The 25,256-nt window shown below is 32.1% G+C and overlaps 4 protein-coding genes across 10 annotated transcripts in view; 2 read left to right on the plus strand and 2 right to left on the minus strand.

Annotated features, from left to right (window-relative positions):
- The first annotated feature begins 930 nt into the window (after positions 1 to 930).
- On the plus strand, positions 931 to 1,287 carry LOC116767419 (small integral membrane protein 4). Its single transcript, XM_032657730.2, has one exon. It carries the CDS (start codon positions 1,069 to 1,071, stop codon positions 1,285 to 1,287), a length of 219 nt encoding a protein of 72 aa, XP_032513621.2. The 5' UTR covers positions 931 to 1,068.
- A 1-nt stretch (position 1,288) lies between these two features.
- Positions 1,289 to 1,553, plus strand: LOC116767420 (ubiquinol-cytochrome-c reductase complex assembly factor 6). The gene has a single exon (XM_032657732.2). The coding sequence runs from the start codon at positions 1,289 to 1,291 to the stop codon at positions 1,493 to 1,495; it is 207 nt and encodes a 68-aa protein (XP_032513623.2). The 3' UTR covers positions 1,496 to 1,553.
- A 1,207-nt stretch (positions 1,554 to 2,760) lies between these two features.
- LOC116767593 (atrial natriuretic peptide-converting enzyme) lies at positions 2,761 to 22,180 on the minus strand. Of its 2 annotated transcripts, XM_032657991.2 has the most exons (12): positions 21,939 to 22,180; positions 13,664 to 13,856; positions 12,667 to 12,871; positions 8,100 to 8,253; positions 7,302 to 7,562; positions 6,431 to 6,614; positions 5,598 to 5,813; positions 5,170 to 5,365; positions 4,714 to 4,907; positions 4,377 to 4,555; positions 3,902 to 4,267; positions 2,761 to 3,829 (listed from the first exon to the last, which is right to left on the minus strand). In XM_032657991.2, the coding sequence occupies exons 1-12, from the start codon at positions 21,996 to 21,998 to the stop codon at positions 3,644 to 3,646; spliced, it is 2,394 nt and encodes a 797-aa protein (XP_032513882.2). In that variant the 5' UTR covers positions 21,999 to 22,180; the 3' UTR covers positions 2,761 to 3,643. The 2 variants fall into 2 exon arrangements, with proteins under 2 accessions (XP_032513882.2, XP_061383472.1); XM_061527488.1 differs by lacking the exon at positions 21,939 to 22,180 and having other exon boundaries at positions 13,660 to 13,794.
- Positions 22,181 to 22,420: 240 nt separating this feature from the next.
- The window catches only part of LOC116767682 (phosphatase and actin regulator 4B), a 34,836-nt gene continuing 32,000 nt past the window's right edge, over positions 22,421 to 25,256 (minus strand). For all 6 annotated transcript variants that reach the window (XM_061527574.1, XM_032658127.2, XM_032658126.2 and 3 more), the window contains one exon: positions 22,421 to 25,218. In XM_061527574.1, coding sequence (XP_061383558.1) covers positions 25,203 to 25,218 — 16 coding nt within the window. In that variant the 3' untranslated portion in view covers positions 22,421 to 25,202. The remainder of the gene's footprint in view (positions 25,219 to 25,256) is intronic.

The raw sequence follows: 25,256 nt of genomic DNA on the forward strand, positions 1-25,256 counted from the left end.
CACTTTTCATTACCATTGAAATCTATAAATAAATTAGTAAATTGCTTTTAATTATAGGTAAAATTGTTTCCACTTCCCAAAGAAAGATATAAGTTTTCATAACATTATTTATTTTATTACTTGTAAAATATATACCAATATGATACCTACATAACACGATGTAGGTATAGGTTTTTAGAAATATTGTCAAAATATGACAATTCAACGATTGTCAATTTTTTTTTGGTTAAATTCGTTCCGTTCAGAACAGGCAAAGAGAACAAAGCCCATACAGCCATGTCTTATGTATTTTGTGTCTTTAATTACTTTAATATATCAGGCCGTAGCCACGTCTTCTTTTCAACAATTGACAATTCTATTGTATCACTGATAAATTTTCTGTTCTGGACTGATTTCTGATCTTTCCCTAATTTTTGAAATTTTAAAAATTAATTCATATATTTAAAAAACTTCATAAAAGTTTTTATCTTTTGAAGGATAACATTTGACATCATAAAATATATATGTATGAAAAGTAGAAATCCACCCAGAAAGTAGAAATAAACAGAAAAATCTGTGAGAAAATATTTTATTCAAAAAGGTGATAAATAAGATAAGGATAAAATTTATTTGAAAGAAATAGAACATAGTTCTTTGATAAACACAAGATATATTCTGGTTACAATTTTTTGGCTCTATCTGAATAATCATACAAATAGAAAATAAATATAACAGGAATTTAATAAAAAAAAATAAAAATTAAATTTTAAAACTATTTTTAATAAAATCTGAATAATGTTACAGGTAAATCATTATAGTCAATTAAATTTACTATAATTTGTATTAAGCATTAATTTAAATATAAATAAATTTCGTGACAAAGAATTTTTTAATCAAAAATGTGGCGTACTACAATATGGATCCACGACAAAAAAAAAATTGACATTAAATCTTTATTACTGTATGTGTTATGAAATTTCTATTTGAGGTTACATAAATGTTTTCAATAATAAGGAGAAATATATATATGTGTGACGTGACAATCGCATTTAATAATTAATTATAAATTATGCACTAGATTTCGTTGAAATGAAAATTGGCTGGATTCAGAAAGTCGTTGACAAATGGCCAGGCAAGAGAATATTTGGGATGTATAGATTCCTTCCCATGTTCTTTGTATTGGGAGCAGCATTAGAATATTCTATGATAAACTGGAAAGTAGGTGAAATAAGCTTTTATAATACTTTTAAGAAGCGTCAAGCCAAGGATATTGTTGAAGAAAAAATAAGGAAATACTCAGCTGTTTAAAATGCCAGCGGGTGTTACATGGGGCCAATATTTATCTTTCTCGACGGCAGCTTTGCTATCAATGTTGGCCGGGTCTCAGGTTGTTCATCTTCGTTATAAGCCCTTAGAGGATCTACACAGGTATATAAATAATGAGTTGAAATTATTGCCGGAGAATGTGCAAGAACAGATTAGAAAAGAACTAAAAGAGGAAGGTGTTTTAAAATAAAGTTACCGTTGTTTTCTGTAGAAATTTAGTGTAAATAAATTATATATCATCATGTAAACATATTTTTTATTGCTGACCAATATTCTTAGATAGTTTTTTTTAGTAATTATTGAAGTTTAGAATGATAAAATGATATCAATTGATCAATAACTTGGTTTGAGATGTTTTGATCATAGCAGATGAGTTGTTACAAATAATATTTTATTTATTTTACTGCTATAAATAAACCTGAAGCAAATTTAATACATGATAGAACACATTTCTATTGTATTTTGAACAACACAAAGGGTTGTTATTACAAATAATAGTTTAAAAACCTTGGATTACTTAAATTTGTCAACCTACATTTTAAATGTTTAGTTAAATTACTTAAGAATTAGTACTCAAAAATTTCCTATTATAAATATATTATTTAGGGGAATTAATATTTTATATTAGAGTCTAGGCCCTTTCTACTACAGAGTTTTAAAAGTGACATGTAAAAATATAAATAAAAATAGCTATTTTAGTAATAATAAAAAAAACTACTTTTGGATATGGGGTGGCCAATGTTAAACTAGCAAAAAGCACAGCTTTGTGAGGACTCACGAGGTATTTTTACCTAGTAATAATAATTATTAATTAATAATATACATTATTAATGATGAATAATATTATTAAAAGTATGTTTTCATATATGAATGATTAATATGGACTTTTATAAATAACTCATACAACAAAAAAAAAGAAATTTCAATTTTTTTATTGTATCAAAGCATTTACATTCCTCATACGGATTTCTTCTTGTTTTCTACACTTCAACATATTTGAGTTTTTAATACTACCTTATCTATTGACGCTATTTCTACCTGTTTCGACTAATAGTAGAAACAATTTAGTTGACACATGCTTTCGACAGTTGGCTTTAGTAGTATATTAAACAATTTAGTTGATACAAGCCTTCGACAGATGGCGTTAGTAGCATATTAGTAAATTAGTAGTATATTGTATTGTATTTGTATTTAAAAAATATATATATAAATAAAAATATTTTAATAATAAATAACAAATCTAGATAAGATTCTAAATTACTATGTTAAATTTCAAATCTTAAGGCGTGATACTTTTTTCATAAAGTGTACCACAAAATTGTACAGATTGTCGAATTAGAGTAGGGCGAGCGAAGCGAGCGCTAATGAATTTCTAAGGTATACAAAAAATAAGGAGGTTGAAAAATAAAATTATGCGATGCATATTTAATAATAAGCCATAATAATAAACCTGTATGTACTAAAAATAATTTAATATTTTGGTATTTTACTTTGAAACATATTTACATTTAATTTACAAAGTATTACAAACATAATTAATTGTTATTAACATACATGCATATTGTAAAATAAAAAATACATTTCTATTCATATGGAATGACTTATCTTAGTGAATATATTTTATTTGACCTTTACTTAAGCTTAATATATTAATAATTTAACTCAACTATCTATTATTAACAATTTTAAAACTACTCATCCTTAAAACATGACTAATAGACAAATTAACAAAAACATGTTTTGTTTTCTGTAGGTACATAATTTTGGTGAGTTAGGAGACATAACTACCATAATAAGAGAGATCGCTCAATAGACACAGAAAACACATTACAATATAAGAATTTTTGTTTATATTTAAAGAAAATATAATTATTCTGTGCTTGTTCATGGCATGATTTTTAATTTTAAACTTACACTAATAGTTACATAGTTTACAAAGTTTTAACATAATTTTATATAATTGGATCTTGAAGACCATCCATAAAGTACGTATCCGGTATCTTCAAGTATGACATCGTGTCACAAGGTGCATGGGGGGGGGGCAATAGTTTTGTGACGTCACATATTAAAATTAGACTTTATGTTGATTTTACTATAATACTATTTAAAAACAATAGGTAAGAAATGAAAATAGAAGCTTTCTCTAGATTATTTTTAAATATATACATAAATAAAAAAATGTGCGACGTCACATCAGGAGGGGGGGGGGTTATAAAAATGTGATAACCTGTGACAAGGACGGAGGGAGGGGTTCAAAAGCCCTTAAATTCGTGTGACTTACTTTATGGATGGCCCCTTGTAGTTCACTTTACACCTAATTTTAACTGTGATACGAAAGTCATCTTGAAGAGTTTGCAATTGTTCTTCGAATCCAGTCGATATGTGATGTAACGGCGTCGTATATCCTGGGCCTTCCCAATCCAATCTTTGAGCACGCTATTCTCCAACTGCTGACTCCTATCACAGACCAGTGCTTCGATTTCTCGTCAAAGCACATCATTGCACTGCCTGCATATTCTTCTTCCTAAGACAAAGAAACATAATTACAATATTTATTTACAGTGCTAAAACGACAAATATTTTTCTTTAAACTTACGTCGCAATCATCTTGATCATACAATGGTTCTGCACATATGCCATTGCCAGTTGCTATGCTAACGTTCTCGCAAGTGTTCATAGTAGTGGGGACAACATGAACTCTTTGCAATTGATCCCTATTTCTCGTCCACCCCAGGGTATTGCAGATGCTATGTTCACTCGTTTTAAAGCCATCGATGGGTAAGCAAGCAGGACGGACAAAGTCTGTGATTTCAACTGGCTCTTCTAATCGTACCATCGCCAACATACTGCCTTCAACCGGTGACTTCACCATTCCTACAATCCTCCTCTCTTGTTGCCAGGGTGAAGTGCTTTGAATGCGTACAATTCCCAATCTAGCAGTCCATTCCGCTTTCGGTTGACCCTTGAATTGAAATTATCATTTGAAAATTGTGGTATGATATAACAATTTGTGATAGAAAGTTGTGTTTTCGGTATTAAGAGCTAAAATACTAGGTAGGTTCATGGTATACTTGGAAGCAAGATGCGGTGGTAACGAGCCAGGCAGCATGCACGAGGAGTGCGTCACATGCATGCACGTGCGTACGCAGTAGAGCCGCGTGCCAGGGCCAGTCGCCGGGCCGTGCCGAGCGTGGTAGATGCTGCACACCCAGTGTAGCGCCCGCGCCTCGTGCGGACGGTATTCCACATTCTGTATATTATAGTACTAATATTCAGATTGTACAATTAAATGTAATATAATGAAAAAAATATCACTAAGATCACGAATTACGAAACTTATTTTGGTAGAATCTTAATTTATAAATATATTTCATGTCATTCTTAAAATTTTATGTCGCTATAGCTAACCGAGTTGATCACAGATGATCTTGATAACCTTCCTCTGAGGACAGTCGCTCTTGACAAACGATATTTCTGCTGCAGCGGGGTCGACTATTTCAACATATTCCGGCTCATTTTTTTGGGATACTGTTTGTGTATTTTCGTTTTTTTCATCAGGCTCTTCCTCAGCATCAGGCACCGCTTCGGCTGACACTGCAGATCTATTAATATTGAGAAAGTTCATATTAAATGATAATTTATAAAGAGATTCCGTATTTTTACTTATGTCACCGTTAATTATATTGACAGTTGGGATGTGGAAAACCATAAACCACAAGTTCGAATGCTGCTTGTTGAGTTTTCCTTATAATCAGATGATTTTATAATTTAAATTAAACGATTTAAATGTTAATTGTTTTATTAACATTAATATACTTTATAAAACCATAATAAGGTGGAACTTGAATAATAAACATTCCTCACTTGAATGTTAGCGCGGTGCACAGGGAGGTCGCTACGTTCATGAGCGCCTTCCGGTCGTGTGCGTAGGGTTCCGCGCAGATCTTGCCGACACGGCCACGCTCTGCCCAGACCGCGTACCCTGCCCGGTGACGGATCGCGCCCAGTGTACTCTCACGAGTCTCGCGACGCCATGACGACAACGAACGGGTTACCCACACTATATACAGAGACTAGAATGTTGAACTGCGTTTTTGTAAAGAACTATTAAGCCTTAGCGTATAGGCCTCCATTTAACTCTTAATAAAAACATGAATGACAATTATTTTTATTTATACGTATATCAGGAGGCAGATAACTTATATCAAAATAGAAATAACAAAAAGATCTATAGCCAAATCTAAAGTTATGTATAAAACTGTAGACAGTATAATAAATATTGGTATTCTCACAACAGCCGGCTTCATCGCTGCCGTCAGCGCAGTCCGGGGTTCCATCGCAGCGCAGGTGCTGTGGAAGACAGCGAGGCTGTAAGGCGCAGCGTAACGATCCCGGGCCTGCTGACGAGCAATGAGAACAAGAGCGCTCGTCCACCGCATCAGCACAGTCCGGGACAGCATCGCACGCACGACGAGACAGAGCCAGGCGTTGAAGACCACCCAAGCAATCTTCATATCATCGTTAAATTATATATAAACAATACATTCCTATTATTTTTAATAAATAATAAGTTGCTTTTATGCATTATGTCGTACTCGTTAATCATGATTACATATTTGGAACCGAATCCAACTGCATCTTGCAACCATTGAAATAAAATCTTTGATTTATTGATTATAGTAGTAGTACAGTAATAATAATGTATAAATTTATAAATATATACATAAATTTTATATATAACGGATCGATTACTATAATATTATTTTTTTTTAGTTTTTGTTGAGTATTTTTATGCAAATACGAATGTTTAATTCGATCAAGGCAATTTAGTCTTAATAAATCAACAAACAAAAATGATTTTTAAATGTAAAACTCCTTTCCATTTAGGTAATTTTCCATATGAAGTAAAGGAATTCAGCCGATTTATATATTTCATAGGACATAAAGGACAAACAAATAAACATTTTTTTCTTCAGACGCGTCGCTCAAAAAATTCTATCTTATAGTCACGACCAGCAAATAACAGTTATTTTAAAATACCCAGCAAATGTTTTAAGGTGATTTATATGTCTACATAATGATTTTTAGCAATATCTCGTGTACAACTATGAAAATGAACACAAACCCGGTTCAGGGAGGCATGACCCTGGTCCGAAGTAGTCCGGAAATCTCGAGCAGTCGAAGTGTGGTCTCAGTCGTTCAGGGAGCCGTGACCCGCAACCTGCGTGAAAGGCGCGACAGTACGCCCGGCAAGGACGGATCACATGATCGTCCTCGCATCGTGGTTGTAACATTTGACATACGAAATCCTGGAATGACATAGATGATAGTACATTAAAATGAATGAAAAGAGTGATAAGTTTAAGACTTTTAAAGCACAATTTTTTTCTAATTTTATGAAAATGGTATAGATTTGGTAATATTGTGTATTTTTTTAAATTGGTATAAGCCCACGCTTTCAACAATGCCTAATATAACTTAACAGCTATCCTTTGCATTCATCAATCCGAGTACTTAAAAGAATATGAAGTTGAACATATAGTACTGTAATGATTTTCTATTTTTTAAAATTCGTACCATAATAAATAAAATATTTAGAGCGTCTATAAATACATCCAATAACTCCGATTTCGTTATGACATTAAAGTATTTTTACTTTTGTATTAATAACAAATGTAAATCGGTACTTCAGTTAGCCTAAAATAATATCAATATACATTTAGAATATGAAGATAGAATAAAAAATAACAATTTGAAAGGTTATTTATTCGTTTTAAGAATCTAAAGATTTTTTTTTATGAAATGACCTTAAAATAATTCTAAAAATTGGAAATCTCAGAGTAGGTTTAATATATTCGATAAAGTATGATAATTCATAGAATGAAATAAAAAATAACCATATTGTAAATAGATTTAAATCGCAATCGACTGGGACACAAGAGCTCATCGTAAAAAGTGTTTCCAACACGAAATAAAAATAAAAGTAAAAGACTTACTTGCGCTAGATTGGAACATTCCGCGTCTAGAAGTTCTCTGAATGCGACAAGATCTCTAAGTAGAACTTCCTTAGACGTGTGTCCAACTAGGTTTGGATATGAAGTCGTATTATAGGGTAGGTGAGAACACAGAGGCAGGCTTAGTGAACTGCATTCCCGGAGCTCTTCTTCTATTTCTAATGTTATTTCTTCTGTGGTGGGAGCCTCTGTACTTGTTGTATCACCCTCTTTTAATGCTTGAGAAGATATAATCGAGCTTTCCTAAAATAATATAAACGTAATTGAGGCTCTTTCAAACAAACTTTCTCTACTTCTTAATTCTCCTTAGATGCGGATTAGTCTAGAAATATAACATTCCTTAATTGAAAGATAGATAAAAAAAAAGTTTATTACACAATCAATTATAGCAACACGGTGTTCGCAGAGTTGTATTAAGTTTGTCTGAGTTGGATCTACATTCTAATTCATTGTAAAAACTTCGAACCGGTATGACAAGCCCTCAGCCGGGCGAATTAATAGCGATAAAGTTTTACTAAACGAGTTATGTCAAACACCTTCCTGATGAGATTAATTACAGCATTGTGAAAGTGGCTCTGGCTTGTACGTGACTAATAAATGTATAAGTGTCTTTGAACTTAAACAAAAGCAGGATGTTATATAAGTTTTTATATTTGAATTTAAAAACAACTGATATGGTAATTCATAAACCGCTCAAAAAAACACAAATTTAAATAGCATATTAAGTTTCGTTGCATAAAAATATTATGTCTAAAAGATTTCTGAAATATTTTTTGATACCTCAATATGTAAAGTTTCTGCTAAAACTCCTATATTTAGAAAGAAAGGGGTTTCAAGCTCCCGTTCTAAAACAGCGGCTACATCCGGCGTGCTGACTGCTGTGAAGATAGGCTCGAAGGATACTTCGAAGTGAACCCTAGTCCCTTCAGACACACTAAAATTGACAACAATAAAATTATAACTTTGGTACATCGCTGATGCTGTTTAATGTCCCCGACGAGACACGAAATAAATTAAAGAAAAAAGTATATTATTTAAAAAAATATTATATAAAGATTTTTTTTAATTAAAGAGACGAAACCTCTTAGCATTCAATGGATTCACCGTGCGGGTGCCGGGTCCATCGCGTTGCAGGGAGAGGAGTTTCAACAGTGCCTGGGACTTGCGACCCAGGTGTAGGTTTAAGGGGCCCCTAACTAACGCGCGTTAAACGCTCACCTCCACCGTCCAAGCTACTCTCCCTACCTAACCATATTTGAAAAGAACCTACTAGGGCTGCCTTCGAAGTACGTTCCAAGAACGAATTGATGTGAGTTCTGGACAGGCCCAAGTCTTTTAGTAGGTTGTAGAGAGATTTAGCCGTTATACCTCTCGCTCCCACTTCTACCGCGTATAAATCCACGACGAAACTATTTCGAGTGAGTTCGATTGTGAGCTCGTAATATTTGTTGACCTTGATGGTATGGTCTTTGGGGATGTTGGTTTCCCAAGGAACCGTAAGCTCTATCATCACAACGCGCTTTAAAATTCGCGAATACATAAATATGTCTGGTCTGGAGGCTGACGCACAAATACTCTCAGGGATTTTGTATTGTTTTTCACACGTATCCATCAGTATAGTCCAATCCGTAGCCGCTTTAAGGATGGAGTAAGGCTTGACATTTGTTTTTATAGCCCTAGTGGGCTCTCTCACAAAACCTACTGATCGCTCGTTTGTGGTTATTTCCTTTTACGCTCTGGCTACCGAAAGATTAACCGCTTCACGTATGATTTCCAGAACCCTATCGTGACGACGCGAGTATTGACCACTATCGAGGAGTATCTTACATCCCACCAACAAATGCCTAGCAGTTCCAACTGCCTTCCCACAGATATGGCAAGTCTTTTCGGTACCTTTACCCCATCTTACTAAATTACTCTGATCTGGGAGAGTCATCTGGAACGCATTGAGATAGAATTTTAGCAATGCTGGCGACCAATCATGGATTAAGGTGCGCCATTTTAGTGCTAATGGGATGCAAAAATCTCCTATGTCTAACCACTCGTTCTGCATTTCTAAACTTATTGCATGGATCTTATATTTATCATTCTCGTCTTGCCGAATAAAAGACTTCAATATATCCGTATCTTGGATCTTCTTACTTGATCCTAACCCTACTCTGTTACTTTGCGCTCCTATCATAAACTGCTTGTGAAGCCTTGACTCTAGCTCTGGGGCATCTTTGTCTTTTGAGAGCATTGTAACGACGTCATACTGGGATTTCCCCAGGATGTATCTCTTGGAAACTCTCAGGTGATTATAGAGCTCCGATAGATTTTTTAGACTCATCCCAAAACTATTGCGATTCCTAAATAAAGCCGATGAAACAGCCGTTAGCGCGAGCCCGAGCCACAACTTCAACATCTTTATGACGCCTGCATCTAATTTTGACAAAAGGGTTTTATTAAAATCATAAACGAGGAAAGGCCAATTTAAACGTGAAGTTAGATAATTATCGTAGATCCAAGCTTTTTTAACGTTACTGATCTGTTGGCTATCTACCTTGTTGAGATCGTTTAAAAAGCTATCTACTATACCTTCTAAAGATGGAGTACAAACTATATTATCAATCTTCCGACCGAGAAATTTAAATGGTGCATTTTCTGTAACCGTAGAAATGCATTGACCGCCTAACGATAATCCCGGATCGTATGAGGTGTATCTTGTATTCCGCCTACCGAGACACAGACAGTGACATTTACTTGGTTTTGTCCTCAATCCATCGGTCCACTCACAGAATTTATCCACTTCATCTAATAGTACTTGACAGTGTTTGGGGTTACGTGTCAGTAGTGCGAGATCGTCAGCGAAGGCTAAAATGGATTCCGTGTATTTATTATTAAACTTGAACCGATACATTTTTTCTCGTTGCTGGTTAATTTATCTACTAAGATGTTAATTACAATATTAAATACAATTGGAGATAAGCAGCAACCTTGAAATAGTCCTACATTGTAACTAAAAGTTTTTGAATGACCTTTTTTAGTTGTTATAGAAAACTTTAATTTTGAGTAATACGACGCGATCATATCACTAACTAGGGGTGGAAAGTTGTACCATCTCAGCGCGAATAGCATCAATTCGTGTTGTATCGACCCGAACGTGTTCTCTAAGTCTATCCAACAAACTGTAATTTGCCTCTCGCTTTTCCTAGCATCTTTTAAACTCTCCGACAGCAAAGTGTTGTGTTCTAGGCATCCAGAAATTCCGGGTAAAAACCCTTTCTGGTGATTTGGCCTAAAATACCTGTTGCTGAGCATGAATCGCGTCATTCTCGTTTGTACAACTGAGAAAAAGATTTTGGATATAGTATTTGTTAAGGCTATCGGTCTAGTATCTTTCGGATCTGTGACTCGATCTTTTTTGGGAATGAGGACAAAAATTGCTTTCCCGAAGCACTCCGGGATTTGCTTCGTTGACCAGATTTTATCGTATATATATATGTGAGATGTTTACGAACCGATGGATATTTTTTAAAGACTATATATGGGATACCATCGGCTCCCGGCTCAGATTTAGACGATTTTTTCTTTATCTGAATACTCATCTCATCTAGTGTTGGTGGAATGCCATGGAAATTGAAACGAGGAATTCCAGGTTTTTGTTCGTTGGGATCCGTATAGAGTCTTACACTTTTAGGCACTTCGTATGTGCTCTTAAAATGATCGTAAATTTGTTCATTGGTCAAGAGAAGCTGTCCGCGTTCTTTCTTAAAAATGGTTTTCGAATACTCAAAAGGGTTATGTGTGTCATTATGTTCATGATTTCAATGAAAAATATAAAGTTATACACTATACAGAGTTTAAGAGTACCTAGTAGAGTAGCTACTCTTATTACGTCATATTACTATAGTATTTTAAAATAACGTGAATAATACAACTTTAAAATAAGTAAATAAAGTCCAATCGCTACAGCAATTTTATAAAGAAATTTTACGAATCTGCATTTAAGAATTTTTACTTAAACATATGTTTCAAACCATATTTTATTAAAAAGTTCTTATTAGCAGCTTAAAATGTAGCTCTTTCTCTGTCTCTCACAACGTCTCTAACTCTAGAGATGTACATCAGAAAGCACTATATTTAATTAAATATCTTAATAGCTAGTTTATTGCGATTTCGTTATATTTTATTATTTCACTCTTTTATTTATTTCTCTCATCACAGGTGAAGATGTAATAAAACTTAAACGTTAACGAAACTGGTATTTCAATACAGTAATGACTGTTTACTTAAGTTGAATACAATATGATAATATCATATTAAAGTGGGTCAGGGAAGCGTTGTGATCCGTTTGCATTTACCACGGTGATATACTTTGCGGCTCGGGAAAGTAACGCGTGCTTCGGTTTCTAAGCTTTGAACTTTCTATGGTACAAACAATATGAATTCAAGGTCATGTTTGCCCTTTCCTTTCGTGTTAGGACTAGTGAGCATATAAGTATGATTGTTTTTAGAGTATTAATAATGTGAACCGTGATTATTTTCTTTATAAGACAAGTTTTCAATGAAACTGGAAAGACTTGGTTAAAATTTTAATTTTACAAAACTTTGTATTTCCTATATTTATTTTATAATTATTTACAATCAGAATGAAATAGTTAAGGAAAATGCAAAATTTTACAGTTATTTCGTATAAACAACTCTCATCATACGTACACTAAGAAAATGACATAAAAAGTGTTGCAATTAAACAAAACCCTCGTCATGTCAACTTAAATGTATCGCTTAAATTTCTACACATTGCTTTATATTAATCAGCGAAAATGATTTTAAAGCGTTTTTTTCTCTACGAATATTAATTTTTGTTCCAAACGGCCCTCTATCACGCTCGATCTGAACGCGTAAGACCACTAGAAAGCAGACTTTCTCCCACTACAGCTGTTATTACTGTCCAAGTTCTGAGGTACAATGTTATTAAAGTTCAATGCCACTGTTTAAATTTCTACTAAAGCTAACTTTTTTTTTACGACAGCAGAAGTACTTAATATAAACATAATAGGCAATGAAACCTGAAGTCTGACGACAAATTGCAGTAAATGGGAAATAAACTGCGGCGCTAAAACGTGACCATTACTAAAACGAACTTATTACGTAAATCTATGACAGTAGAGTTTCATGTAACGTAGTTTCCTCGTAATTTGCAATTACAGTAGCCTTTTTTTTCTTTTTGCGTCACAATATTTTCGTCAGTGACGGCGACAGTGACTATATTGTAACACCATGTGAATTTTTAATAAGTTAACAGAAGTCTTGAGATTGTTAAAACATTATTATATACATATAATTCTCTATATGAAATGCTCACCTGTCTAAAGCTAAGATTTCAGCTGAGACAAAACAAGAATGTAACTCGGAGGTTCTATATGTGTTATAAAGGACCTGCCGCATTTCCATCTCGCGGGTGCCGTTTTTCGAGTCTGATAGCATTTCGTCACTCGAATCCCATGTCGACACCACAAATGACCCTCGGAAGGTTTGCCGGTTCAATGGATCTCCAAACAGATACATATCTACAAAAAAATTTATGTTAGAGACAATTTAAGTTTTAATAGTGTCATTTATAAAATTTAATGATAATAGCGGCATTATAAAAAGCCTATGAAAATAATAAGGTTTCACTTAAAAACCAGCTATGTCTAATTATCTTAAATTCATAATATAAATAAGTATTTCAGGTTTTTTTAATAAAAGTAAAACAATTTTGAAAGCTTGATGTGTATCAAACAGATAAGCGCTTGTTGCGAAGGCCATCGGGGAACCGCTTTATAGTTCGTGGTAGGTATTATTAAATGTCACTATTCATACAAAACAACAATAATAAGATTCCAACGGCAGAAAATTTATTCAAACAACAATAGAAATTATTATTTATGAAGACGATTTTATTATTCCAAATCTTGATTTTCTCAAGTATAACAATGTTTTTAGAAAGTCAATATGTCAAAATGTGTCGAGAAGCTCGTGCTACCTAAGACACCGTTCGAGTATTTACTTTATAATGCAGTTAGCGTGTCTGCCTACTTATGCACTGGGCTATGTGAGCCAATGAAGCCAAGGTTTACGAGAAAATTAATACTTTAAAAACCGCAAATACTTTACACCCTTTAAAGGCAGGTGTATTGGTCGAGTTATTGTTTTCATTGCATAATAAATACCATTTAATGAAAATTTAAATTATTTTACTTTATAAGACGTATAGTTAGATAGGTTAGACTCATAAATTATACAATAGACATACTTTCTACGTCTTTAGCATTCAGAGGATAACATGTTGAAGATATATAATTAATAGTGGTACCAACGGCCGAGGTAGACAGCAACAGCACCGAGCAGCAATAGGACGAGTAGAGCCGCAAGAGCAGCACAGCATCCCCGACAAGGTCTGCTTAGTTTGCGTCGAGTGAACCTGATGTCACTGCTGACAGACATCGTGGACTCCGGCGGCCTGTGTGCTCTACAACGACGTTGCTCCTTACGAGACCAGCCGTATCCCAGCTAGGAATCAAAAACAGTTTAAAAAATATTAATAACCTTAAACAGTCACAGTACAAAATTTATAAGATTTATAATAATAATCTATGAGCGACAAATGATGACAACATAATATATCATGTTAATATTTTTTTCAGATTAAATAAACTTAATACGACAGAAAAAAAAACCTTCATACTCTACGTGAGATATTTGGTTACAGCGTCAAATATCTCATTACTCAGCTTAGCGAATAAAAAAATAAAATTACACTAGATAGTAAAACGTAACAAATGCCAGACATTCAAAATTGGTAAAATTGCGTAAATATAGTTCTCAAGACATGTTACGTTAGCGTCTAGGTAGAATAACTTGTTCTTTACTTGAAGACAAAGGAAGACGTTAAAGCCTGACTTTAAAGAATATTTCTCATTATAGGTTATTATGATTGGATCATTTTAATTTGTTACTATAACAGTAATACAATGTATAAATACGTGATAATTAGCTGTTAAATAGAACAGTACTCGTATGTTCAAACGTAAATGTAATATTATGAAAACATTAATTACCCATTATTATGTAAGTATGTGTGGGATCTTTTCTTCTCTGTCGATACTATATCAAGATTGTGAATGGATAGTTTTATTAATGTAAGACGTTCTACATATTTTATCTTACCTTTTGAATCTTTATATGTATATGTTTAAACAAGAATATTTGAGAGTGAAAGTACCTGACGGCGAAAAATATTTTAGTACATATTATAACTTCCTTCTCCTACGTATCGTTAAAGAATTATATATTTCTTGTAATAGTTCCTACTATGACTTATTGAAGCAAAGATAACATGATATATTTATTTATTTCGGACTATTCACATTGGGTGTGCGGCGCACGTTTTGAAAGGTATTCGTAAAATAGAGCTTTGTTACAAATGCCACCCGAATGCTTTCGAAACGAAGTTGGTAATGCCGCAAAGTAATCATGAAATACCACTTATGAAGGTACCCAGAACTCGGCAAATTTTATTTTACTTGACAGTCGTATAACTATCTACTGCAATGGTAGACTAACGTAGAACAAAGAATATTAGAAACACGTTAGAATTAATACAGTCTTGTGGGTTGACTTAAGGTGTGAACAAGGACAAGCCTAGAGGTCACACTGATCAGAAAATACAATTCCGCTACAGAACCTGCCGCTCAGCATTTGACACGGACTATTACTATTCAAAAATGAAATACCTAATTATATGTTGCCAAGATTGGTTGATGACTGATTCGTATCATTAATCCGAAATACTATGTGAGATTTCGCATGAGAAGATTATTAATGTAATGTTTCTCATAGTTGTTTACATTCAATGAGCCGGTTTAATTCAAATACTTTAAAGATGTAGGCGTACTAGTGTTTGTACATCGCACCTGCCGCAGTGACCTAGATATCCCCACGTTTTTGTTCGCCGTGAATAGCTGGTAGTTGGTCACTAAATGATAAATCGTGCACGTTTTTGAATTTTCGCCGGTTTTCTATCGAGATTCATCTTGAACAATGCGGACACCTTCGCTTTCGTTAATTCATTTCGTTCGGTGTATAATAAATTTACAGTATTTCAAGCTTTTTTTTTGTCTTTTAAGTTTCGAACGGCTCTGTTGCTGTTGAAGGTTAGCAAGAAATGAGATCCTAAAGTTGTGCTCAGTTGATTATTTTACAGATTGATATAGAAGTTTTTTATTTCTCTTATTTATATTATATTTTAGGAGAACAATTGTGTTGTTGATCTAGAAGATAACAGAGCTGTTGGTGCTTGGTATTAATAATTTTTAATCCTTCTTTACTTATGTTTATCGACAAAAAAAAATAAAACTGCGTCAACATAGTTTTCTTTAATCAATAATTTTTAGAAAACATACACCTAAAGAGTATAAATATCGTTGTGAATTTAATAAATAATATTTAAATTTAATATAAACTCAACTTTAACAAGAAATAGTGTTCCAAAAGAAGTTTAATCTTAATAACCAAATCAAAGGATCATCGATTTAAATCACAGCCTTGTTTACAGTAAAAAGTTTTTATAATAAACTTATTTAAAATATACGACAGTGAGAGCCTGAACGTTTATATTTGTTGACTTGTTTGTTCGCCTTCATGTTATACGTCAACTTGAAACAATGCTGGAATGTTGTTTACTATATTTCTATTAAAAATTTAAATAAGATCTATTGGTTTAAGCCAGCCATTTTAAAAAACCTAAAAAAATATGCTTTTTATTCATGCAAGCATGTAGATATAAAAATATTATCTTCGTTTCAAACATAAACTTTTTTAAATCAGTGTTAGTAGGTATTGCATCTGAGATTTAACCTTCTCATCATCAGTTTATAAAAATATTTATTCGACAGAGCTGGAGATGGTAAGATTATTAAAAGCAAAACTTAAAAGTTATTTTTTATTTCTTAGTTTCACTACTTATTAGATTTTGTATACAACTGTCAATCGTTCAATTAGATTATTTTTATCGTCATTATATTATATTTAATACTGTATAAATATTTAAGTAGATATTTGTGGAAACGTTCAACAGTTGAACACGATGACGATATACGTTAGTTTTATAAAGGCCATGAACTTTAAAGATTTGTTCACCTTGTTGCAACGAAACCTGCTATTGATTCTCTTACGCAAATTAAGAATTTAATCATAATAAGATTCTGTATTATAGCTTTTGATATTCCTATTAAACTTTACGAGATTGAAATAGCAAGCGCTAACATTTAAAAAGCCACTTTTAAATTAAATAGAAAGCAGACTGGTATATAGCAAATAGGTACATGTTACTTTATTTGTCATATTTTATAAAGTTGATACGTAACAATTTATGAATTAGTTAGTTTTAGTTTTAAGCCAATAGTTCTTATGTATTAAGGAAATTAACATTAATTATTAAATTTAATTGCAAATATTATAAGTATATTAATCTCTTAGTGATATTTTTTGCAGTTGGAGGTATAATTCTATGTAATTAGTGATTTTGATATTATATTGTTATTTTATAAAACGTTTAAGTAACAAAAACAATTCATGTGTAGCAAATAATATATATATCAGATTTATTACAAATTCATTGTTTTTAAAGAGAGGACGCCAGCCTCGCTGACGTCACTAATGTCACTTGTTTCAATATGTTCCAGATATTTTAAAATGAAACTTCAATTCTTCTAAATGTTCTTGTATTTCTCGAAGGTTCTTCATAATCACATTCTTCATAATCACACTCGCTGAACTCTGCAGTCCGCTGTCGTGCGTCCAGACGTCATATTTATACCAGAATTCAAACATAGTTCTATTCTCTTTGATTTCGTTTTACTTTTAACAATAGTAACGATGACCAATAAGTTGTTATAGTAATTGATGCCAGCCTTGAGTTATTTTCATGTTGCATCCGTCATTGAAGCTGCTTGCGCCGATATATATGTTAGTTCAATAAATCCTTTTTTTGTACATGAAATATACCATAGATATTTTATTCGGTAGGTATTACAGCAAACTTCTGCCGTTTGTGTTATAGGGTTTTCACCTGGCATCCAACATTTTTTTTGCGTTTCCAATCACCCGATAACAACATATAATTTTGAAGTATCATAAATTCTTTTCGTATTGTTTTTTGTCACGCGATTAGATAATAAAGTGTAATGTTGTAAAAAATATAGATTTTCCAAATGTCAATAGATAAAGCTATGTATTTATTAGATGTCGTGGTTTAGAATATACGTAAGGTATATAATATTTTTGTTACAGTTATTTATTAAGTACTTATATATAATTTGGGAATTGTCAAACCTTATAACGGTGCATAAACTAAGATGAATAGTTGAAATATACTTATCTTGAGTAAATAGATGTTACTGTTATTATAATTATAATAAGAAATAATCACTTTTATTTAATATTAAAATTAATTTCCATAAGTGACATTTTAGTAATAAATATACGAGTGTTAAGAAACAAATAAGATAAGAAACAAAACAAAAAACAAATAAGATAAGAAACAAATAAGATAATAATAATTAAGCATTTTATATTTATATAGCATAATAATAATGTTTGTTTAGTTTCATGAAATAAAGTTTACAGATGTACATTAAACTTTTAAATTAAACATTTAAGTATTTTATCTGAGGCAATTATTTTTCTCAACTCTCATTTTCTCATAATGCACCTGAATAGCGCATAATTGAAAATTATGTGTACACTGCTTTTTAATTTATTTTTTACACGATCAAATAGGATTTAAAAATATATTTAAAAAGTTTTTTTTTTGTTAAAAATAACAAGAGATTAAATTACAACATTCATGTTGTCTTTAAAGAGGTATGCATATAAAACTCAAAAGAAATATAATGTTTCTACAAAAACATCTTGTTGTTTTGGGACACTTATTAGGTGATCATCATATCGTATACTTCAATTATGTACCTACCACTCTTTACTTATAGATAACAAACTTTCAGTTTTATTATAAAGCAATACTAAACACGGATGATTAAATTTCTGAAATGTGATGGAATCCTGTCATGTGATGTTCTTCCTTTTAATTATATGATAGATTCATAAAATATTCTTGAATTAACCTTTATAAATACATAAGACATGGCTGTATGGGCTTTCTTCTCTTTGTCTGTTCTGAACTGAACGGATTTTACAAAAAAAAAAGTTTACTTATTTTGTTTAAAAAAAAAGAAATGTCAAATTTAACAAAACAGATATTCCTTCGATGTTCTTTTATTGAAATGAACGACTGCTTAACCGAACTCAACCGAACTTTACCGACTGATATAGCGTCTTCTTTTCATGTTCATTACTTTTAATACTTCGTCATCTGTTGTTGCATATAAGAACATAATACTTCTTTGATTGCTTAAAAATAACTTGACATATCAATAATGAAGCTCGATTATTGTTTGTAATACTTATAAACTGACCATTGAATATTCTAGCAATTTGCAATGCAACATCGATTTCGTCGTAATTAACAACAATATTTTTGAATTGGTTATCACTTCTTTTAGAATGATTTAAAGTTTTTGTTATATATAATATGTTAAGTTGCCTTATTTTTGTTTCCTAAATAATTGACACAGTTTTTTTATTTGCCTATATACGAGTAGTATTATTATAAATCCACGTGAAGTTTTTTTGTATCGAAATGTACTAGTACTAAATCAGAGACCAATTAAAAAAAAAAAAAAATATTAAGTTTAATAATACATTTCTATTGTTGGTAGTTTCACTTAAGTCAAAAAATTTAATTGAGCGGGCAACCGAATAACAAGTTCGAAGAAAAGTGGATTATAAGTACGTAAAATAAGTTGAGTTGTGGTCAGCGAACTCACGGGCGGCAGCGACCCGGATAACGAATCGCATAGCGCCGTTAACATCCACTGACATACTTACATTTACACTGTGATATACCAAATACTAGATTGAATTACAGGTGGTTTTCTGTGGGTTAAAGGTCACAGACGAGAAAGGTCAGCCAAGAAGGTTGACAAACAAAGGTCTTTTCGTCCACGCTTAGTTATTCCGAGAGAGTTCACAAAATTATTATGTTTGTAGAGCATGTCCAACTTTATTCAAATCTGGTTTTCTGAATGGATACAACGGTTACAAAAAAAAAAAAAACGATTTAGACAAATTTTAATTCCTTGAATTTCTATAAACGGACCTTTTATATATAGTTATTATAATTTATAGCAAATAATATTCAGTGTTGGTTATCCATCTGTGTCCAATTGTGTGACTGTAATAATCTTTTATAACTTATAAGAAATGTACATTTCACCTACTTCCTTGTTGAAATTGAGAAGAAATTTTGCATACTATAATATAAAACCTACTCAGTAATGGATCTTGAAGTTGCTTCTGGGAATCTTGCAATAAAGCCTCCTTGCTTGGACTGGTTTGAATCGATTTGTATTATAATATTTACTAAGCGACTATGGAGCAAGAAAATAATTAATTTTAGTTTGTTTTATTGCCAATGTAATCGGTATTACTTTAGACAACTGTAGAAAGTAATTATAAATTTAATGAGTTGTTTATTTATCTAATTGTTTGTAGTTGCCTTGTATAATATTGTAGCTGAGATATAACATATTTCAAAAATGTTTCACCATTTGTAATCATGTTTTTGATATCAATCTTAAAAATAGACAAATAAGTGTATCGTTAATTTGCTTTACAGAAGTAATTTTTTCTTCCTTTTGAAAAATATGCAACGACCTTATGTTGAAGTGCAGTGCAATATTAATCAATTTTAAATTTTATATATTTTACATGGCAGCCTTGAATATACAAAATATATATGACAAAATCATTTAGTTCGATTTTTAATTTTTATTCATCGCTAAGATGTAACGACGTGATTTTATAAAAAAATGAACACCAGCAAAAACTGTGTGATTAAATTTGATTCTAAATTGCTAATGTTTGCAACGCTGAATAATATTAATAAAATTACAGCATTTTCTGTGTTTTCTCGTGTTGGGTAACACTGCGTTTTTCTGTCTTATATTTTATAACACTTATGTCACACACGAACAAGCAATCAACGAAAATATTAATCTGAAGTCAGAACTTTCCCATACCTATTATATGAAACAAACATATCATATACAATTTTGTGAGTTAAATAGCAGTTAATTCTAAATCATAAACGGCAGAGATAGGGCTACACCGGCTATATAATCACTGACTTGTATTTTTTTTTTATTTGTTCTTTATACTTTGCTCTATTTATAATTGTTTTTAACAAGGAGCGAGACACTAGTGAGAGGCGCTAGCAAGGACAAGTGACAAAGTAGGTAAGATCGAGTTTTAAATTTCCTACTCACGAAGGAATTAATTCGTATTAAAAGTAAAACAAAATCTATAAGAATGTTTTGTAAATGTCATACAACAAAATTGACTAATTAAAAATCATGAATCATTAAGTTATCGGAGTTTAGATCTTAGAAATTTTTACATCTTAAATTGATTTGTTAAATATAAATTTTATTGTAATTTTTCAAAGTAAATATAATGAAGATTGTTGTAAAATTTAATTAAAAAGAATTTATAGCTGAGATCAATGAATTAGTTGTGGTACTTTGTTATGGACGTCAAAAAAGCTTTGATTTTCACGATTGTTTGTATGTAAATTGCTAAATATTAATGATACCATATAAAAAAAATTTCCTCGTGTCTAGTCTTATAAATTATTCACATAAACAAAATACTCCATATTTCTATTAAGGAAATTATAAACATTTTTGAATATCGAATTTTGTTAATTATTAGGATATATCCTTTCAGTCTTATGAGAAACCAATATATATTTTGAAATAAAAGCAGTCACTGAACCGAAGTGATCGTTGCGTAGACATTGCTGAATAATATTAATTTACTCAGGTTTGATTAATAAAGGATATTTTACCTTAATGTTCAAGAAAATGTAATAATAAATTCATAAATAGTGCGAATTTATGGAAGACATCTTATATGGTCATCGATTCGGACATCGCGAATGAAAAAGAGTGTATTGAAAACGAATTGATTTTAGAAATTTATAACAGATGTGACACACATAGCCGAATACATTTATTAAAATTATTATATGTTGCTTCCTGTTGACAGAGCGAGAACTGAGAACGCGAATTATATAAAATATTTATTAGTTTTTTAATGTTTCCTATAACTATTTGATTTCTTAAGACGTTAGTCAATTAATATATTTAATAGTTCCTTGAAACCAAGATGTATGAAGATTAAAAATAAGGATAAAATTCTAAAAAATACGAATAAAATATGCAATATAAACAACCAAATAGAGCGGTATTGTTTCCAGAGCTTTTATCCTATACATATAAAACAATTCTTTGAATGTCTTGTAAGGAGAAAGTGTCAATTGTTAAGCTGTTATGAAGAAATTGTCGCACGACTTAATGAGAAGCATCATTGATAGATCTTCCCATTCATTATGTTTGCTGTGAATAACACGCGTGCCAGATGAATTAATTATCGCTGACAGCCATCATCCACATATAATAGACAAGATCTCACCTCCGTCTCCCATGTGTCGGTTCGCGGTTTGCTTTCTTTCATGTTCCCAGAGAATGTCATTTTTGTTCTCAAGTACCGCTCAGTCCGTATATAGCACACTGAATCGTTCACAAAGCAATACAAAGCTTCACTGTATACAACACTATCGCTTTCTGTTGTTTGTTAGCGACTGTGCGATTAGATCAACATTTCTCACGTATGTGTACCTCGGAGGCGAGCTCGGCGTCGACTGATGTTTGAATGTCTCGAACGCCGGGAGACGGGCACGCACTCTACAGTTAACTTTCTCCAAACCAAAGCCGCATTTACAGCCATAAGTTTCGCGCCAACGAAAGTCACCACAACCTCCGCGGATCGGGTCAAAATATTTATTTAAACCAAACGGAAAAGATACTTGGAAACGGCGAACTAACGGCAATTTCATTGTTAGAAAGTGTATGCTGTTCTAAGATGGATATGAGGAAATCAAATAAAAAACAATGGAGTATAAAACTTAATGTATAATCATAGTATTTACAAACTTATGTTATATAAAACAAATATTTTATGGCTATCATCATATAATTACTTACACAACATGTCGTTAATAATTTACACAATATTCAAATAAAAAGCAACATTAAACCGATTATTGTTGATAGTTTAAATAATTTTTCATTAGCACAAAAGGATACGGGTGATTATAATGGAAATAAAGAGATTCCATATTTTTAAGAAGCACTAAGTAAAATTATATACAAATATGATTTTAAAAATGTCTTGTTGAGAAGTAAAAGCATGTGGTAAATATTATTATCGAAAATAACAAGATTAACCATTATTTAAAGCTGATATTTGTCCCGGTTATTTGGGTCACAGAACATGATCAAATTATTTAATAAAATAAAAATAAAAATACAAATTTAACAAATTGTAATGTCATCGCCATTAATACGTTCGTAGAAAATAAAAAAGTTCAACTGTGAAGCAGAGTTGTTGCTTTAAGACAGCACCATTTGACATTATTTTTTTTTAAAGTCGTAGAAATTTATACAAATAAAAATTCACTGTACTTAAACAATTATAAAACACTACAACACAAAAAAAAGTCTTATCACATTTTATGGTAATTAAGTATGTACATACTAAGTGACACCTGATGAATATCATTGCTTCTTATACTATTATAAAAAAAAAAAAACAGTATAAATTTTGCGTACGTATGTCGTCTCGTGTCATCTACCTAAATGAATTCAGTTGAGCTTTCTTTGGAAATCTGAATGTCCTATGATTACAATATAGATAAATAACTACGTTTTATCTATACTAGTTTTAACGCGATATAACAAAACATTTTAGAAAAATAAGTTACAATTTTGGCTCCAACTTCACCCTTATATGGAATGGTCGGTGTAAACGAACCACGCGTCCGAGTTGTACTGCGTCGGTGTTGTGATGTCGCTGACCAAATATCTAAAAACTTTTATTTCCCACACTGTTCGTATACACAACAGTTATGAATACATATGAAAGATATTTAATAATTTTTTATGTCGTTTAGTATAATTTAGAAATCGTATCTAATGGCACCTCTACTGCACTGGTCATCGCCACAAAATGCACCTTACAATATAAACTATTTATACATTATTGTAAAAAATATTAACAGCAAAACCACGTGACAGACGGAAAAGATAAAAAAAAATCGCATCCAGCACTGTTATTGCTATACACTATAATGAATTTGTGATTACTATAAGACAAAAAAAAATATGTTCATATACAAAGCAATGAATTAATATCAAGGCTTTTAATAATTATTTATTAAACAGCTACATATTTATTATTCTTATTAATAATTAATCGTTAATATTTAATTGTCGATACATAGTTCGATGACTTACACTAGTGGTAGTGGAGTGTCTCATCTTGTTCCCAGGAACTTGGGTCTTTTGAGTTCGAGGGTCGCGTTCGGGAACCGGTTCGTCCGTCACGCTGGATCTAATGAACTTTATGCGAAACTTTAACGTCGCCTCTGCTATGCTTAAAATAACTACTAGTTACATCCCCAAATAGGAACATTCCAATCTCCCGTGTATCAAATGCTACGGCAAAGCGTGATCGGTCGAACCGATTCCAACACCAGTGTTACCACAATCCAGGAACATCCGGGTCGTAACGGTATGTATTTTTACACAATATTCTCCCTGTACTAATAAATTATACTATGTTGTATCGTTTTGGTTGTCTGGAATATTATTACAGATGATATACTATTATTATTATTATTATTTTTAAACATCAACAACTTCTGTCGGTTACAAACTGTTATAAACTAGGATAAATCAAATTTTACATCAATGAAGGCCAGTCGTTTTATTTTCAGCGAAAACACGACAACAATGATTCAGTTTATTGCGGAACATATTCGTCATTATTTTATTATATACATAGAAAATAAATATTTTGCATTTTTTTTTGTCCCAAAATAATTTTTAAATTTTTAACAATATTCACTTCTAAATAATTTCACAAAGCTACAAAGACACTTTCAGGAAAGTATTAGTGGATAATTGTGGCAGTAGATGGCGTTACTTTACAACAAGAATCAAAAATCCAACAAAGATGAACGCGTTCAGATAATACATGTACTGAACGCGTCCGAATAGATCGCTCGATAATTAATCTATAAGAAGAAGCTCGCTAGTGCTTCAATAGATACTAAACAATAAAATTCAAACAACATAATTTATATTGTGACCGTTGAAACGCTTCCGAGAAATAATAAATATATTTAAAAAAATGTTTCTAGCTTAGTGACTACTTTAGATAAAAGCTAGCAAATTTAAGAAAAAAAATAATCACAAATCTACAAAATCCTAAGCGGGACACGTCTCACATCAGACATATCGAATCTCACAGAGCTTCTAAAACTCATAATCTCCACAATAATCAGTATCACTAACCTTTCTCGAAGGTCAATTCAAAGAATGTATAAGGTACTTAGGGAACTAAAAGTTATTATAAAAGTCACTACGACAACGTATCGTACTCGAAGAGACGGCTGCGGTGAGCACGTCGTACCGACAGTCGGTTGGTTAGCGGGTGACGGTATGGGTCGCTCCGCCGCCGCCTCTCGTGTTATTGCATACAAACTTCCGAATGCGAAAGAGGTCAATATGAATATAATAAATCACAGTGCGGGGCGAGGGCCGAGGGCCGAGGGGCGCACGCTCATCCGAAGACCCGCAGGCCGCTCTCCTTACTAGGACTAGGGCACAGCCGTCATGGTCTATGGAATCTGCGTACAAATAAATACACTTCAGTTTAAAACATGTC

Source organism: Danaus plexippus (genome assembly GCF_018135715.1).
Source record: "Danaus plexippus chromosome 9 unlocalized genomic scaffold, MEX_DaPlex mxdp_26, whole genome shotgun sequence".
NCBI lineage: Eukaryota > Metazoa > Arthropoda > Insecta > Lepidoptera > Nymphalidae > Danaus > Danaus plexippus.